The sequence below is a fragment of the Bombina bombina genome, chromosome 12 (assembly GCF_027579735.1).
Source record: "Bombina bombina isolate aBomBom1 chromosome 12, aBomBom1.pri, whole genome shotgun sequence".
In the NCBI taxonomy this organism is placed as follows: domain Eukaryota; kingdom Metazoa; phylum Chordata; class Amphibia; order Anura; family Bombinatoridae; genus Bombina; species Bombina bombina.
In genome coordinates, this window is record NC_069510.1 from 105,543,413 (window position 1) to 105,558,413 (window position 15,001).

Below are 15,001 nucleotides of genomic sequence, written 5' to 3' on the forward strand. Positions count from 1 at the left end.
GCCCTCACAGGATATGTGCATATGCCACTCAAAAACAGTAATAACACCTGCACACATTTCATTTTTGACCTCTCTATCCCTTAAAATTGATGTTTCTGAGTCATGCATAGGCTTATGAAAGGCATTAACAGGTAAACAAGACCACGAGAGGACTCACAAGAGTTTTGGAAGAGCTGCATCTGCATATCCACGAGGGGGAAGGACTGCCGGAAACTGTAGGTCACCAAGATTTTTTTTTTCTGGAAAATCTTTGTCACCTGTAAATTGCGAGAAAGACAGAATTATCTTCCACTCCTTATTGACAGATAGCTACATAAACTAAAGCAAATAAGCTCACACTTACCACTAGCAGGTCATTGAAGAGGAAGACCTCCCTCTGGTGGACGCCCATTCGCTGCGGTCGATTTGGATCTGGCACCTCGTACAGCTGACAACAACAGACTAGTCGTCGATGTGGAAGAGATAGAACCTGCATTAAAGTGAAATAAAACAGTATGTTTCATTGTTGCAATAAAAAACTCTAAGCAGTGGGTTATACTTAATAGAAACCATTGCAATGTGTATTACTCATCATTGTAAAAAGATTTGACCTTTTACTTATTTTTTTTAAACATTTTAATTGGGCAGTGTCCATTAACTTATTGTCACAGTCCCACAAGAGGGTTGCGGTCTCTTCAAGAAAGCTTATCTAGTTTGATGTCAAACATTCTAGAGTAACGAGCTGGCTTAGTGTTTAGCAAATGCAAGAGAAATGAGAAGTCAGTTTTGACCATGCTTAGAAGAGGCAGAATCCAACTGTTCTTAACAAATCTGCTCTCGCATCTCCATGAGGGCAGGGGCTATAGTAAGAATTTGTGCTCATTTCGCAAGAAACAAATGCTTTATTTTTTTAAAACACAATCTGTTTTTTGATGTTTACTTTAACGTGTTTTTACTAAAGGAGAACTGTTTCATACCCTTTTAATGAAAGAAAACATAAATAAGAAAATGGAGAAACAAGTAAATATATAATTTGGAGATAAAATAGAATTATGTGAGAGGGTGGGGAACAAGAATAAGACAAAAAAAGTAAAGCTTTTTTCTTACCGGCTTCTTTCCGACAATCATACGTTCTACAGCCTGCACCTGAGACACATGGTCATCGTTTGTTCTTAACTCCCGACCCTGGATCCTTTGGTAAATCCCCACAAGTAGGTCCCTGGGAATGTCTTCACCATTATCCACCCCTAGGACACACAGTAGAAAATAAATTAAGGTAACAGCACAGACAGGGAAATGAAAGAAGAAAAAAAAAGAAAAGTAAAGCGTCTCACCGCGCAGATTCTTGATGAAGTCGTCGAGTTTCATTTTGCGTTCAGCTTTAACACTGGGACTATACATGTCCGTATTTAGCAGGATAATGGCAAAGGCCAAGATAAAAATTGTATCTGGGTTACGGAACTGCCGCACAAGGGCTGGGTTACACACACAATAACGTTGGCTAGAAAATACCAAGGAAAAAAAAAAAAATGTTCAGCAGATTTCAAAGACATAATCAATACGATTATAAAAAGAGAAACATATTTCAACGAATATACATGAAGAGATGCATTGTGGTAAACAAGGAAACCGTACTCAGTAGAAAGGAGGGAATTTTTTTTACTATTCTTTGAGCATTGTCATAGCAACATTTGTGAAGTGAAGCAGTGCGTTAACAATAAGGAATACGCTTATTCACTAGCAGTGAATGGCTGCTGTGGGAATGAGAAATGAAATGAAAATGAGCGTCAGTGATGGGTTTGGGATTCTGGATTGGTCTCTTGTATCAATTGTGCGTCGTTCTTTTTGTATCCTTTATTAAAGAGTAATCCTTGATGATCTCAGGAGCGTGCACATGACTCCTAGCCATCTGGCAGCAGCGTTTGCAACATTTTTTATAGCCATGTTACACATACATATAAACACTGCTGCCAGAGGGCTAAAGACATGTGCACGCTCCTTAGCTCCTATCAGCTTACCTAGCTTTACTCTTCAACAAAGGCTATCAAGAGAACAAAGCAAATTTGATAAAAGAAGTAAATTGGAAAGCGGTTTAAAATCGCATGCTCTATCTGAATCATAAAAGTTTAATTTTGACTTTAAATATCAATAAGTAGTATCTCTAGTTGCTTTAGTCAGAATTTTATTTTTATTTTACTTCTTTCATTTAAAACAGTTTCTCACTAAATGATCTGTCTGACAATTACTAAAAGCCGAGGCAGCAGAAAACAGAATTTATGTTTACCTGATAAATTACTTTCTCCAACGGTGTGTCCGGTCCACGGCGTCATCCTTACTTGTGGGATATTCTCTTCCCCAACAGGAAATGGCAAAGAGCCCAGCAAAGCTGGTCACATGATCCCTCCTAGGCTCCGCCTACCCCAGTCATTCGACCGACGTAAAGGAGGAATATTTGCATAGGAGAAACCATATGATACCGTGGTGACTGTAGTTAAAGAAAATAAATTATCAGACCTGATTAAAAAACCAGGGCGGGCCGTGGACCGGACACACCGTTGGAGAAAGTAATTTATCAGGTAAACATAAATTCTGTTTTCTCCAACATAGGTGTGTCCGGTCCACGGCGTCATCCTTACTTGTGGGAACCAATACCAAAGCTTTAGGACACGGATGAAGGGAGGGAGCAAATCAGGTCACCTAAATGGAAGGCACCACGGCTTGCAAAACCTTTCTCCCAAAAATAGCCTCAGAAGAAGCAAAAGTATCAAACTTGTAAAATTTGGTAAAAGTGTGCAGTGAAGACCAAGTCGCTGCCCGACATATCTGATCAACAGAAGCCTCGTTCTTGAAGGCCCATGTGGAAGCCACAGCCCTAGTGGAATGAGCTGTGATTCTTTCAGGAGGCTGCCGTCCGGCAGTCTCATAAGCCAATCTGATGATGCTTTTAATCCAAAAAGAGAGAGAGGTAGAAGTTGCTTTTTGACCTCTCCTTTTACCAGAATAAACAACAAACAAGGAAGATGTTTGTCTAAAATCCTTTGTAGCATCTAAATAGAATTTTAGAGCGCGAACAACATCCAAATTGTGCAACAAACGTTCCTTCTTTGAAACTGGATTCGGACACAAAGAAGGCACGACTATCTCCTGGTTAATGTTTTTGTTAGAAACAACTTTCGGAAGAAAACCAGGTTTAGTACGTAAAACCACCTTATCTGCATGGAACACCAGATAAGGAGGAGAACACTGCAGAGCAGATAATTCTGAAACTCTTCTAGCAGAAGAAATTGCAACCAAAAACAAAACTTTCCAAGATAATAACTTAATATCAACGGAATGTAAGGGTTCAAACGGAACCCCCTGAAGAACTGAAAGAACTAAGTTGAGACTCCAAGGAGGAGTCAAAGGTTTGTAAACAGGCTTGATTCTAACCAGAGCCTGAACAAAGGCTTGAACATCTGGCACAGCTGCCAGCTTTTTGTGAAGTAACACAGACAAGGCAGAAATCTGTCCCTTCAAGGAACTTGCAGATAATCCTTTCTCCAATCCTTCTTGAAGAAAGGATAGAATCTTAGGAATTTTTACCTTGTCCCAAGGGAATCCTTTAGATTCACACCAACAGATATATTTTTTCCATATTTTGTGGTAAATGTTTCTAGTTACAGGCTTTCTGGCCTGAACAAGAGTATCAATAACAGAATCTGAGAACCCTCGTTTTGATAAGATCAAGCGTTCAATCTCCAAGCAGTCAGTTGGAGTGAGACCAGATTCGGATGTTCGAACGGACCTTGAACAAGAAGGTCTCGTCTCAAAGGTAGCTTCCATGGTGGAGCCGATGACATATTCACCAGATCTGCATACCAAGTCCTGCGTGGCCACGCAGGAGCTATCAAGATCACCGATGCCCTCTCCTGATTGATCCTGGCTACCAGCCTGGGGATGAGAGGAAACGGCGGGAATACATAAGCTAGTTTGAAGGTCCAAGGTGCTACTAGTGCATCTACTAGAGTCGCCTTGGGATCCCTGGATCTGGACCCGTAGCAAGGAACCTTGAAGTTCTGACGAGAGGCCATCAGATCCATGTCTGGAATTCCCCACAGTTGAGTAATTTGGGCAAAGATTTCCGGATGGAGTTCCCACTCCCCCGGATGTAATGTCTGACGACTCAGAAAATCCGCTTCCCAATTTTCCACTCCTGGGATGTGGATTGCAGACAGGTGGCAGGAGTGAGTCTCCGCCCATTGAATGATTTTGGTCACTTCTTCCATCGCCAGGGAACTCCTTGTTCCCCCCTGATGGTTGATGTACGCAACAGTCGTCATGTTGTCTGATTGAAACCGTATGAACTTGGCCTTTGCTAGCTGAGGCCAAGCCTTGAGAGCATTGAGTATCGCTCTCAGTTCCAGAATATTTATCGGTAGAAGAGATTCTTCCCGAGACCAAAGACCCTGAGCTTTCAGGGGTCCCCAGACCGCGCCCCAGCCCATCAGACTGGCGTCGGTCGTGACAATGACCCACTCTGGCCTGCGGAAGTTCATCCCTTGTGACAGGTTGTCCAGGGACAGCCACCAACGGAGTGAATCTCTGGTCCTCTGATTTACTTGTATCGTCGGAGACAAGTCTGTATAGTCCCCATTCCACTGACTGAGCATGCACAGTTGTAATGGTCTTAGATGAATGCGCGCAAAAGGAACTATGTCCATTGCCGCTACCATCAAACCTATTACTTCCATGCACTGCGCTATGGAAGGAAGAGGAACGGAATGAAGTATTTGACAAGAGTTTAGAAGTTTTGTTTTTCTGGCCTCTGTCAGAAAAATCTTCATTTCTAAGGAGTCTATTATTGTTCCCAAGAAGGGAACCCTTGTTGACGGAGATAGAGAACTCTTTTCTACGTTCACTTTCCATCCGTGAGATCTTAGCACCGCTAGAAGGGACCCTAGTACCTTTGTGAAAATCCTTGGAGCAGTGGCTAATCCGAAAGGAAGTGCCACGAACTGGTAATGCTTGTCCAGGAATGCGAACCTTAGGAACCGATGATGTTCTTTGTGGATAGGAATATGTAGATACGCATCCTTTAAATCCACCGTGGTCATGAATTGACCTTCCTGGATGGAAGGAAGAATTGTTCGAATGGTTTCCATTTTGAACGATGGAACCTTGAGAAACTTGTTTAGGATCTTGAGATCTAAGATTGGTCTGAACGTTCCCTCTTTTTTGGGAACTACGAACAGATTGGAGTAGAACCCCATCCCTTGTTCCCCTAATGGAACAGGATGAATCACTCCCATTTTTAACAGGTCTTCTACACAATGTAAGAATGCCTGTTTTTTCATGTGGTCTGAAGACAATTGAGACCTGTGGAACCTCCCCCTTGGGGGAAGCCCCTTGAATTCCAGAAGATAACCTTGGTAGACTATTTCTAGTGCCCAAGGATCCAGAACATCTCTTGCCCAAGCCTGAGCGAAGAGAGAGAGTCTGCCCCCCACCAGATCCGGTCCCGGATCGGGGGCCAACATTTCATGCTGTCTTGGTAGCAGTGGCAGGTTTCTTGGCCTGCTTTCCCTTGTTCCAGCCTTGCATTGGTCTCCAGGCTGGCTTGGCTTGAGAAGTATTACCCTCTTGCTTAGAGGACGTAGCACTTGGGGCTGGTCCGTTTCTACGAAAGGGACGAAAATTAGGTTTATTTTTGGCCTTGAAAGACCTATCCTGAGGAAGGGCGTGGCCCTTTCCCCCAGTGATATCAGAGATAATCTCTTTCAAGTCAGGGCCAAACAGCGTTTTCCCCTTGAAAGGAATGTTAAGCAATTTGCTCTTGGAAGACGCATCCGCTGACCAAGATTTCAACCAAAGCGCTCTGCGCGCCACAATAGCAAACCCAGAATTTTTCGCCGCTAACCTAGCCAATTGCAAAGTGGCGTCTAGGGTGAAAGAATTAGCCAATTTGAGAGCACGGATTCTGTCCATAATCTCCTCATAAGGAGGAGAATCCCTAGTGATCGCCTTTTCTAGCTCATCGAACCAGAAACACGCGGCTGTAGTGACAGGGACAATACATGAAATTGGTTGTAGAAGGTAACCTTGCTGAACAAACATCTTTTTAAGCAAACCTTCTAATTTCTTAGCCATAGGATCTTTGAAAGCACAACTATCTTCTATGGGTATAGTGGTGCGTTTGTTTAAAGTAGAAACCGCCCCCTCGACCTTGGGGACTGTCTGCCATAAGTCCTTTCTGGGGTCGACCATAGGAAATAATTTTTTAAATATGGGGGGAGGGACGAAAGGTATACCGGGCCTTTCCCATTCTTTATTTACAATGTCCGCCACCCGCTTGGGTATAGGAAAAGCTTCTGGGGGCCCCGGGACCTCTAGGAACTTGCCCATTTTACATAGTTTCTCTGGGATGATCAAATTCTCACAATCATCCAGAGTGGATAACACCTCCTTAAGCAGAGCGCGGAGATGTTCCAACTTAAATTTAAATGTAATCACATCAGGTTCAGCTTGTTGAGAAATTTTCCCTGAATCTGAAATTTCTCCCTCAGACAAAACCTCCCTGGCCCCCTCAGACTGGTGTAGGGGCCCTTCAGAAACAATATCATCAGCGTCCTCATGCTCTTCAGTATTATCTAAAACAGAGCAGTCGCGCTTACGCTGATAAGTGGGCATTTTGGCTAAAATGTTTTTGATAGAATTATCCATTACAGCCGTTAATTGTTGCATAGTAAGGAGTATTGGCGCGCTAGATGTACTAGGGGCCTCCTGAGTGGGCAAGACTGGTGTAGACGAAGGAGGGGATGATGCAGTACCATGCTTACTCCCCTCACTTGAGGAATCATCTTGGGCATCATTTTCTCTAAATTTTGTGTCACATAAATCACATCTATTTAAATGAGAAGGAACCTTGGCTTCCCCACATTCAGAACACAGTCTATCTGGTAGTTCAGACATGTTAAACAGGCATAAACTTGATAACAAAGTACAAAAAACGTTTTAAAATAAAACCGTTACTGTCACTTTAAATTTTAAACTGAACACACTTTATTACTGCAATTGCGAAAAAGTATGAAGGAATTGTTCAAAATTCACCAAAATTTCACCACAGTGTCTTAAAGCCTTAAAAGTATTGCACACCAAATTTGGAAGCTTTAACCCTTAAAATAACGGAACCGGAGCCGTTTTTATCTTTAACCCCTTTACAGTCCCTGGTATCTGCTTTGCTGAGACCCAACCAAGCCCAAAGGGGAATACGATACCAAATGACGCCTTCAGAAAGTCTTTTCTATGTATCAGAGCTCCTCACACATGCGACTGCATGTCATGCTTCTCAAAAACAAGTGCGCAATACCGGCGCGAAAATGAGACTCTGCCTATGATTAGGGAAAGCCCCTAGAGAATAAGGTGTCCAAAACAGTGCCTGCCGATATTATTTTACAAAATACCCAGATTAAAATGATTCCTCAAGGCTAAATATGTTTATATATGAATCGATTTAGCCCAGAAAATGTCTACAGTCTTAAAAAGCCCTTGTGAAGCCCTTATTTATTGTCTGTAATAAAAATGGCTTACCGGATCCCATAGGGAAAATGACAGCTTCCAGCATTACATCGTCTTGTTAGAATGTGTCATACCTCAAGCAGTAAAATTCTGCTCACTGTTCCCTCAACTGAAGTTAATTCCTCTCAACAGTCCTGTGTGGAACAGCCATCGATTTTAGTAACGGTTGCTAAAATCATTTTCCTCTTACAAACAGAAATCTTCATCTCTTTTCTGTTTCAGAGTAAATAGTACATACCAGCACTATTTTAAAATAACAAACTCTTGATTGAATAATAAAAACTACAGTTAAACACTAAAAAACTCTAAGCCATCTCCGTGGAGATGTTGCCTGTACAACGGCAAAGAGAATGACTGGGGTAGGCGGAGCCTAGGAGGGATCATGTGACCAGCTTTGCTGGGCTCTTTGCCATTTCCTGTTGGGGAAGAGAATATCCCACAAGTAAGGATGACGCCGTGGACCGGACACACCTATGTTGGAGAAATATGAATCTTTTTATTTTTGTAGTTCTGTTCTGGTCTCTAATAGCCGATAACAAACCCTTTATTCAGTGCTTCCTGAATACTCTCCCAGTCTGTATTTTATGGCCTTCGAAACAGCGAGTTTCAGTGACGGCAGCAGTAACGGTAGGTTTTCTTCAGCTCTTTATTTCACTACAACAGAACACTCCTCTGTTTTTAGTATCTTTGTTGCGCCATATTATCAGGAAAAGCGCCTTTAATGACCTTCAGATAATGAGTTCTATGAAGTCAGGGCCTCAATAATTTATTAATTTTGTAGCTCTGTCATTTTAAGGCTACAGGATACAAACCCATCCCTTTCTCAGAAGATTCAGACAGAGGTTTAATACAGGACACACATACTCATGAGACTTGCGTTACATTTTGCCGATTTGGTAAAACCTTAAAAAGTGAAATTTAAACAAGGGCAATATGACAAATTAAAATATCTTACACCAGTGCTTTTTACTATGATACCTTATAAATCTCCCCATCACCGTCACGTCATACTCTTTCCTTCATTTACCATTACCAGCCCCTTGCTATATCCACTTGCACCCACTGGGGTAACATAAATCAAAAATCCCTCCCTTCCTAAAATCAATATCACCAATACTATAACCCAGTCCATCTCCTGCTATAAATACCACAATACCCAACTAAGCTTCCAATTGCCACACAACCAACCCTCAAATCCATTTTAAATGCCTCTCAGACACATCCAGTTTCCCCACTCTGTCAGCTCCAGTAGAACGGAGTTCAGATTTCTCAACCTAACCTGGCGAATATCTTAGTGACAGATTCCCCCCTCCCTTATCTCTTTGTGTCAGTGGTGCATAACTGGTGGCCAATGTGGTCCTTGAAAGGATTTGCAGCTCCAGACATATTCTGATGACATATTTATCCCCACAACAAATCCCAAACCAAAAAGGTTCTCCAAACTTATCAAGTAAGGGTGTGATAGCCCTGCAATAGGAAACAATGCATAGATGGATAAATAGGAAAAGAAATTGTGTTTACGGTGGTTGCAATGTATGTTATAATGGTAAAAAGTTAATACAAAATTCACCTGAACGCTTCAATGAGTCTCTCCACTTTCTGTGCTTCTCCCTGAACGCGAATGTGAGCTTGGAATTTGCGCAGAGCATCATCTAAATCCATGTTGGAAAAATCCATCTCGTCCACCACACAGCTGGAAATATCAGAGATCTTTTTAATATACAAACACAATATATGCGAACAAATACGGAATATAAACACTGTCCCCCCGCCCCTTCAGCAAACTGAAGCTCACTCAGCAGCTCACACTCCAGTTGCGCGAAGCACCAGCTCAAACAGGAAAATGACTTGACGCACCCCAAAGGACCAGCTAACTTGTATTTTTTTAAGTTTGTATTTTTTTTTATGGAAAGAACAACTATAACTTGTTCAAGGTGGCTTGAAGACCGGTTTATATGCATATCATTCTATAAAAGTGCTAGTCGCATAAGCTCAGTATGGGTCAACACACATGCGCACACACACGCACACACGGGAGAAGGGTCTTCTTACTCCAGTACATCCCGGTTGAACTGTTTCTGACGGTTTCCCAAAAACTCGCCAATCATTTGCCGACTCAGGCCTTTCCTTTCCAGGATGAAATGAGCTACGCCAACTGGTGTATCTGAGAGGAAGCCTCTCTCTATTAGATATTGGATTCCCTTCTCTGGCTTCCTGCAGATAAAATGTAGAGAAAAAAAAATATTCAGATTGCATTCAATAAAATGACCAGGATACATACTTACCCAACATCACAGATTAAAATAGAAATAAACTTCAAATGTTTAATACCCTCCACAAAAACATAAAGAGACACCAAAAAATGGTCAATTATTCAATTCTACCACATTTAGTGGTCCTTTATGGAAATTAAAACATTACATTACAATATACTATATTGATTTCGACTTTTGCTGTAACATCTCTCTAAAAATTCCAATTGTCCCACTCAATCCAAAAAAGGATGGAGAGCCACCATTGTACTTAAGTATGCTGACAATTATATGACCCTGCAACATTTTATAACCTGCTTGATAAGCTCAGAGTGCAAACTCAGGACATACTACAGACAATGTTTAGGCTGTAAGAACTACACCTATTTTCTCTTATTCTTGTTTGACAATACCCCACTGATGACCAGAGTCATATGTCACCCTTGAGATCAATCACCTAGGTTTGTCCCTTTGATGTGCACATCACATTTCCGCAAAAACACTGATAAGAAAGGGGAACAATGTACATTTTTTTGTCAAAATAATTGTTTTAGGAAAGTTTAAAAAAACAAAAAACATATATACACACATACATAAAATGTTTATTGATTAATAAGGACATCACTCACTGATCTATTTTTTTTTTTTATTGGTAAAGCACCAGGATTATTGTCTTTTCAAAAACAAATATTAATGCAAAAAAAATTATTTCAGTGTCACTTTAACCAAGTAGAAATGATTTATAAAGGAAATTAAAGTAAAAATTAAATTTTAATCGACGCAATCCCTACATCAGCTTAAAGGAACGAATTGAAACATTACCATCACTTAACAAGCACTGTACAGCACTGCAACCAATACTCCCCTGAACAGCCATTTTGGCTGTGTCTGTGCCTTACAGTGCCTATACCTGCCTACAGGGCATCTCTACTGCTGCACTGGCTCCTGCTGATTTCTTCTCTTAAAGCTGTCAAACCACTTCCAGTTTCAGAAGTGAAAATAATTTCTTAAAAGCCAAGTTTTTTGTATAAAAAAAACAATTTATGTAAGAACTTATCCGATAAATTAATTTCTTTCATATTGGCAAGAGTCCATGAGCTAGGGACGTATGGGATATACAATCCTACCAGGAGGGACAAAGTTTCCCAAACCTCAAAATGCCTATAAATACACCCTCACCACACTCACAATTCAGTTTAACGAATAGCCAAGTAGTGGGGTGATAAAATAAGAAATAAAAAAAGCATACAAAAAGAGGAACTGGAAATATAATTGTGCTTTTATACAAAAATCATAACCACCATAAAAAGGGTGGGCCTCATGGACTCAGCTAGTGACGTATGGGATAGAAATGCCCAAGATATGGAAGTCCACAGAAGAGTCACTAGAGAGGGAGGGATAAAATAAAAACAGCTATTTCCGCTGAAAAAAATTAAATCCATACAAAAAAATAAGTCTCTCATAAAATTCACATAAATTACAAGAAAAAACCCCTTAAATCATAAGCAGGAGAATCAAACTGAAACAGCTCCCTGAAGAACTTTTCTACCAAAGACTGCTTCAGAAGAAGAGAAAACATCAAAATGGTAAAATTTAGTAAATGTATGCAAAGAAGACCAAGTTGTTGCTTTGCAAATCTGATCAACCGAAGCTTCATTCATAAAAGTCCAAGAAGTGGCGACTGATCTAGTAGAATGAGCTGTAATTCTCTGAGGCGGAGATTGCCCAGCCTCCAAATAAGCCTTATGAATCAAAAGCTTTAACCAAGATGCCAAAGAAATGGCAGAGGATTTCTGACCTTTCCTAGGACCAGAAAAAACAACAAATAGACTAGAAGTCTTCCTGAAATCTTTAGTAGCTTCAACATAATATTTCAAAGCTCTTACAACATCCAAAGAATGTAACAATCTTTCAAGAGTATTCTTAGGATTAGGACACAAGGAAGGAACAACAATTTCCCTATTAATGTTGTTAGAATTCACAACCTTAGGAAGAAATTTAAACGAAGTCCGCAAAACAGCTTTATCCTGATGGAAAATCAGAAAAGAAGACTCACAAGAGAGCAGACAAATCAGAAACTCTTCTAGCTGAAGAGATAGCCAAAAGGAACAACACTTTCCAAGAAAGTAGTTTAATATCCAAAGAATGCATAGGTTCAAAAGGAGGAGCCTGCAAAGCCTTTAAAACCAAATTTAGACTACAAGGAGGAGAGATTGATTTAATAACAGGCTTGATATGAACCAAAGCCTAAACAAAACAGTAAATATCAGGAAGCTTAGCAATCTTTCTATGAAATAAAACAGAAAGAGCAGAGATTTGTCCCTTCAAAGTACTTGCAGACAAACCTTTATCCAAACCATCCTGAAGAAACTGTAAAATTCTAGGAATTCTAAAAGAAGGCCAGGAGAATTTATGATAACACAATGAAATATAGGTTTTCCAAACCCGATAAATCTTTTTTGAAACAGACTTACAAGCCTGTAGCATAGTGTTAATCACGGAGTCAGAGAAACCTCTATGACTAAGCCCTAAGCGTTCAATTTCCATACCTTCAAATTTAGCGATTTGAGAACTTGATGGAAAAACGGCCCTTGAGACAGAAGGTCTGGCCTTAAAGGAAGTGGCCAAGGTTGGCAACTTGACATCCGGGCAAGATCCGCAAACCAAAATTTGTGAGGCCATGCTGGTGCTATCAGAAACGCATGCAATTGTTCCATTATGATCTTGGAGATCACCCTTGGAAGAAGAACTAGAAGCGGAAAGATGTAAGCAGATTGGTATGGCCAAGGAACTGCTAACGCATCTACCATCTCCGCCTGAGGATCCCTGGACCTGGAAAGATACCTGGGAAGTTTCTTGTTTAGATGGGACACCATGAGATCTATTTCTGGAAGACCCCACATCTGTACAATCTGACAAAATACATCTGGATGGAGAGACCACTCCCCTGGATGTAAAGTCTGACGGCTGAGATAATCTGCTTCCCAATTGTCTACACCCGGAATATGTATTGCAGAAACTAGACATGAGTTGAATTCTGCCCAAAAAAGTATTCAAGATACTTCTTTCATCGCTAAAGGAATGCAAATCCCACCATGATGATTGACATATGCCACAGTTGTGATATTGTCTGTCTGAAAACAAATTAATGATTCTCTCTTTAGTAGAGGCCAAGCCAGAAGGGGCCTGAAAATAGCACAGAGTTCTAAAATATTGATTGGTAACCTCGCCTCTTGAGGATTCCAAGCCCCTTGTGCTGTCAAAGACCCCCAGACAGCTACCCAACCTGTGAGACTTGCATCTGTTGAAATCAGTCCAGGAAGGACGAACAAAGGAGGCCCCCCTTGAACAATAAGGTGATTGTTTAACCACCAAGTCAGAGAGAGTTGAGTGTTGGGATTTAAGAATATCAATTGTGATATCCGAGTATAATCCCTGCACCATTGATTCAGCATGCAAAGCTGCAGAGGTCTCATATGAAAACGAGCAAAGGGGATGGCGTCCGATGCTGCAGTCATGAGACCTTAAACTTCCATGCACATAGCCACTGAAGGGAATGATTGAGACTGAAGGTTTGGACAGGCAGAAACCAATTTCATTTGTCTCTTGTCTGTTAAAGACAGATTAATAGACACTGAATCTATCTGGAAACCTAAAAAGGTGACCCTTGTCTGAGGAATCAAAAAACTCTCTGGAAAATTTATCCTCCAACCATGTCTTTGAAGAAACAACACAAGTTGATTTGTGTGTGATTCTGCTAAATGAAAATATTGAGCCAGTGCCAAGATATGGTCCAAATAAGGAAACCCCGCAATACCCTGCTCTCTGATTACAGATAGAAGGGCACCTAGAACTTTGGAAAAGATTATTGGAGCTGTCACTAGGCCAAATGGAAGAGGGACAAACTGGTAATGCTTGTCTAGAAAAGAGAATCTCAGAAACCGATAGTGGTCTGGATGAATCGGAATGTGAAGATATGCATCCTTTAAGTCTATTGTGGACATATAATGACCTTGCTGAACAAAAGACAGAATAGTCTTTATAGTAACCATCTTGAAAGTTAGTACCCTTACAAAGTGATTAAAAAATTTCAGTTCCAGAACTGGTTTGAATATATTTTCCTTCTTCGGGACAATGAATAGATTTGAATAAAAACCCAAACCCTGTTCCAGAAGTGGAACTGGTACAATTACCCCTGAAAGCTCCAGATCTGAAAGCCATTTCAGAAAAGCCTAAGCTTTCACAGGATTTGTTGGGCCGTGAGAGAGAAAAAAACCTTTTCACAGGAGGTCTTATTCTGAAACCTATTCGATACCCTTGAGACACAATACACAAGATGGCTTTCAATTGGAGCCAGAGTCCTTAGGGGAAGGAGTGGTTTTCTGTTCTCTATTCTGACGAAAGGAACAAAACCGATTAGAAGCTCTAGTTTTACCCTTAGATTTTTTTTATCTTGGGGCAAAAAAAACTCCCTTCCCCCCAGTAATAGTGGAAATAATAGAATCCAACTGAGAACCAAACAAATTATTATCCTGGAATGATAGAGATAGTAACCTAGATTTAGATACCATGTCAGCATTCCATGACTTGAGCCATATAAAGCTCTTCTAGCTAAAAAAGCCAAAGACATATTTTTAACACCAATCTTAATGATATCAAAAATAGCATCACAGAGAAAATGATTAGCATACTGAAGCAAACGAACAATGCTAGACAAATCAGAATCTTTTTCCCGTTGTGCTAAGCTGTCCAACCAAAAAGTTGATGCAGCCACAACATCAGAAATAGAAATGGCAGACCTGAGAATATAGCCAGAATGGAAATAGCTTTCCTAAGATAAGATTCAATGTTCCTATCTAAAGGATCCTTAAAATAAGTACTATCTTCCATTGGAATAGTAGTACTCTTGGCAAGAGTAGAAATAGCCCCATCAACCTTAGGGACTTTTCCCCAAAACTCTAAATTAGCCACTGGCAATGGGTACAATTTAAACCTAGAAGAAGGAACAAAAGAAGCATCAGGCTTAGACCATTCCTTAGCAATCACATCAGAAATAGCATCAAGAACAGGAAAAACCTCAGGAGTAATCGCAGGAGGTTTATAAACAGAATGTAAACATTTACTGGATTTGTTATCAAGAGGACCAGACTCCTCAATATCCAAAATAATCAATACTTCTTTCAACAAAGAACAAATATACTCAATCTTAAAAAGAT

At 40.6% G+C, this 15,001-nt stretch overlaps 1 protein-coding gene across 7 annotated transcripts in view; it reads right to left on the bottom strand.

Annotated features, from left to right (window-relative positions):
- Positions 1 to 15,001, bottom strand: part of IQSEC2 (IQ motif and Sec7 domain ArfGEF 2) — a 701,326-nt gene that overhangs the window by 17,016 nt on the left and 669,309 nt on the right. For all 7 annotated transcript variants that reach the window (XM_053695379.1, XM_053695383.1, XM_053695381.1 and 4 more), the window contains 6 exons: positions 9,586 to 9,747; positions 9,104 to 9,226; positions 1,314 to 1,480; positions 1,087 to 1,226; positions 344 to 469; positions 158 to 257 (listed from right to left, as the gene is read on the bottom strand). In XM_053695379.1, the coding sequence (XP_053551354.1) occupies positions 158 to 257; positions 344 to 469; positions 1,087 to 1,226; positions 1,314 to 1,480; positions 9,104 to 9,226; positions 9,586 to 9,747 (818 nt within the window). The remainder of the gene's footprint in view (positions 1 to 157; positions 258 to 343; positions 470 to 1,086; positions 1,227 to 1,313; positions 1,481 to 9,103; positions 9,227 to 9,585; positions 9,748 to 15,001) is intronic.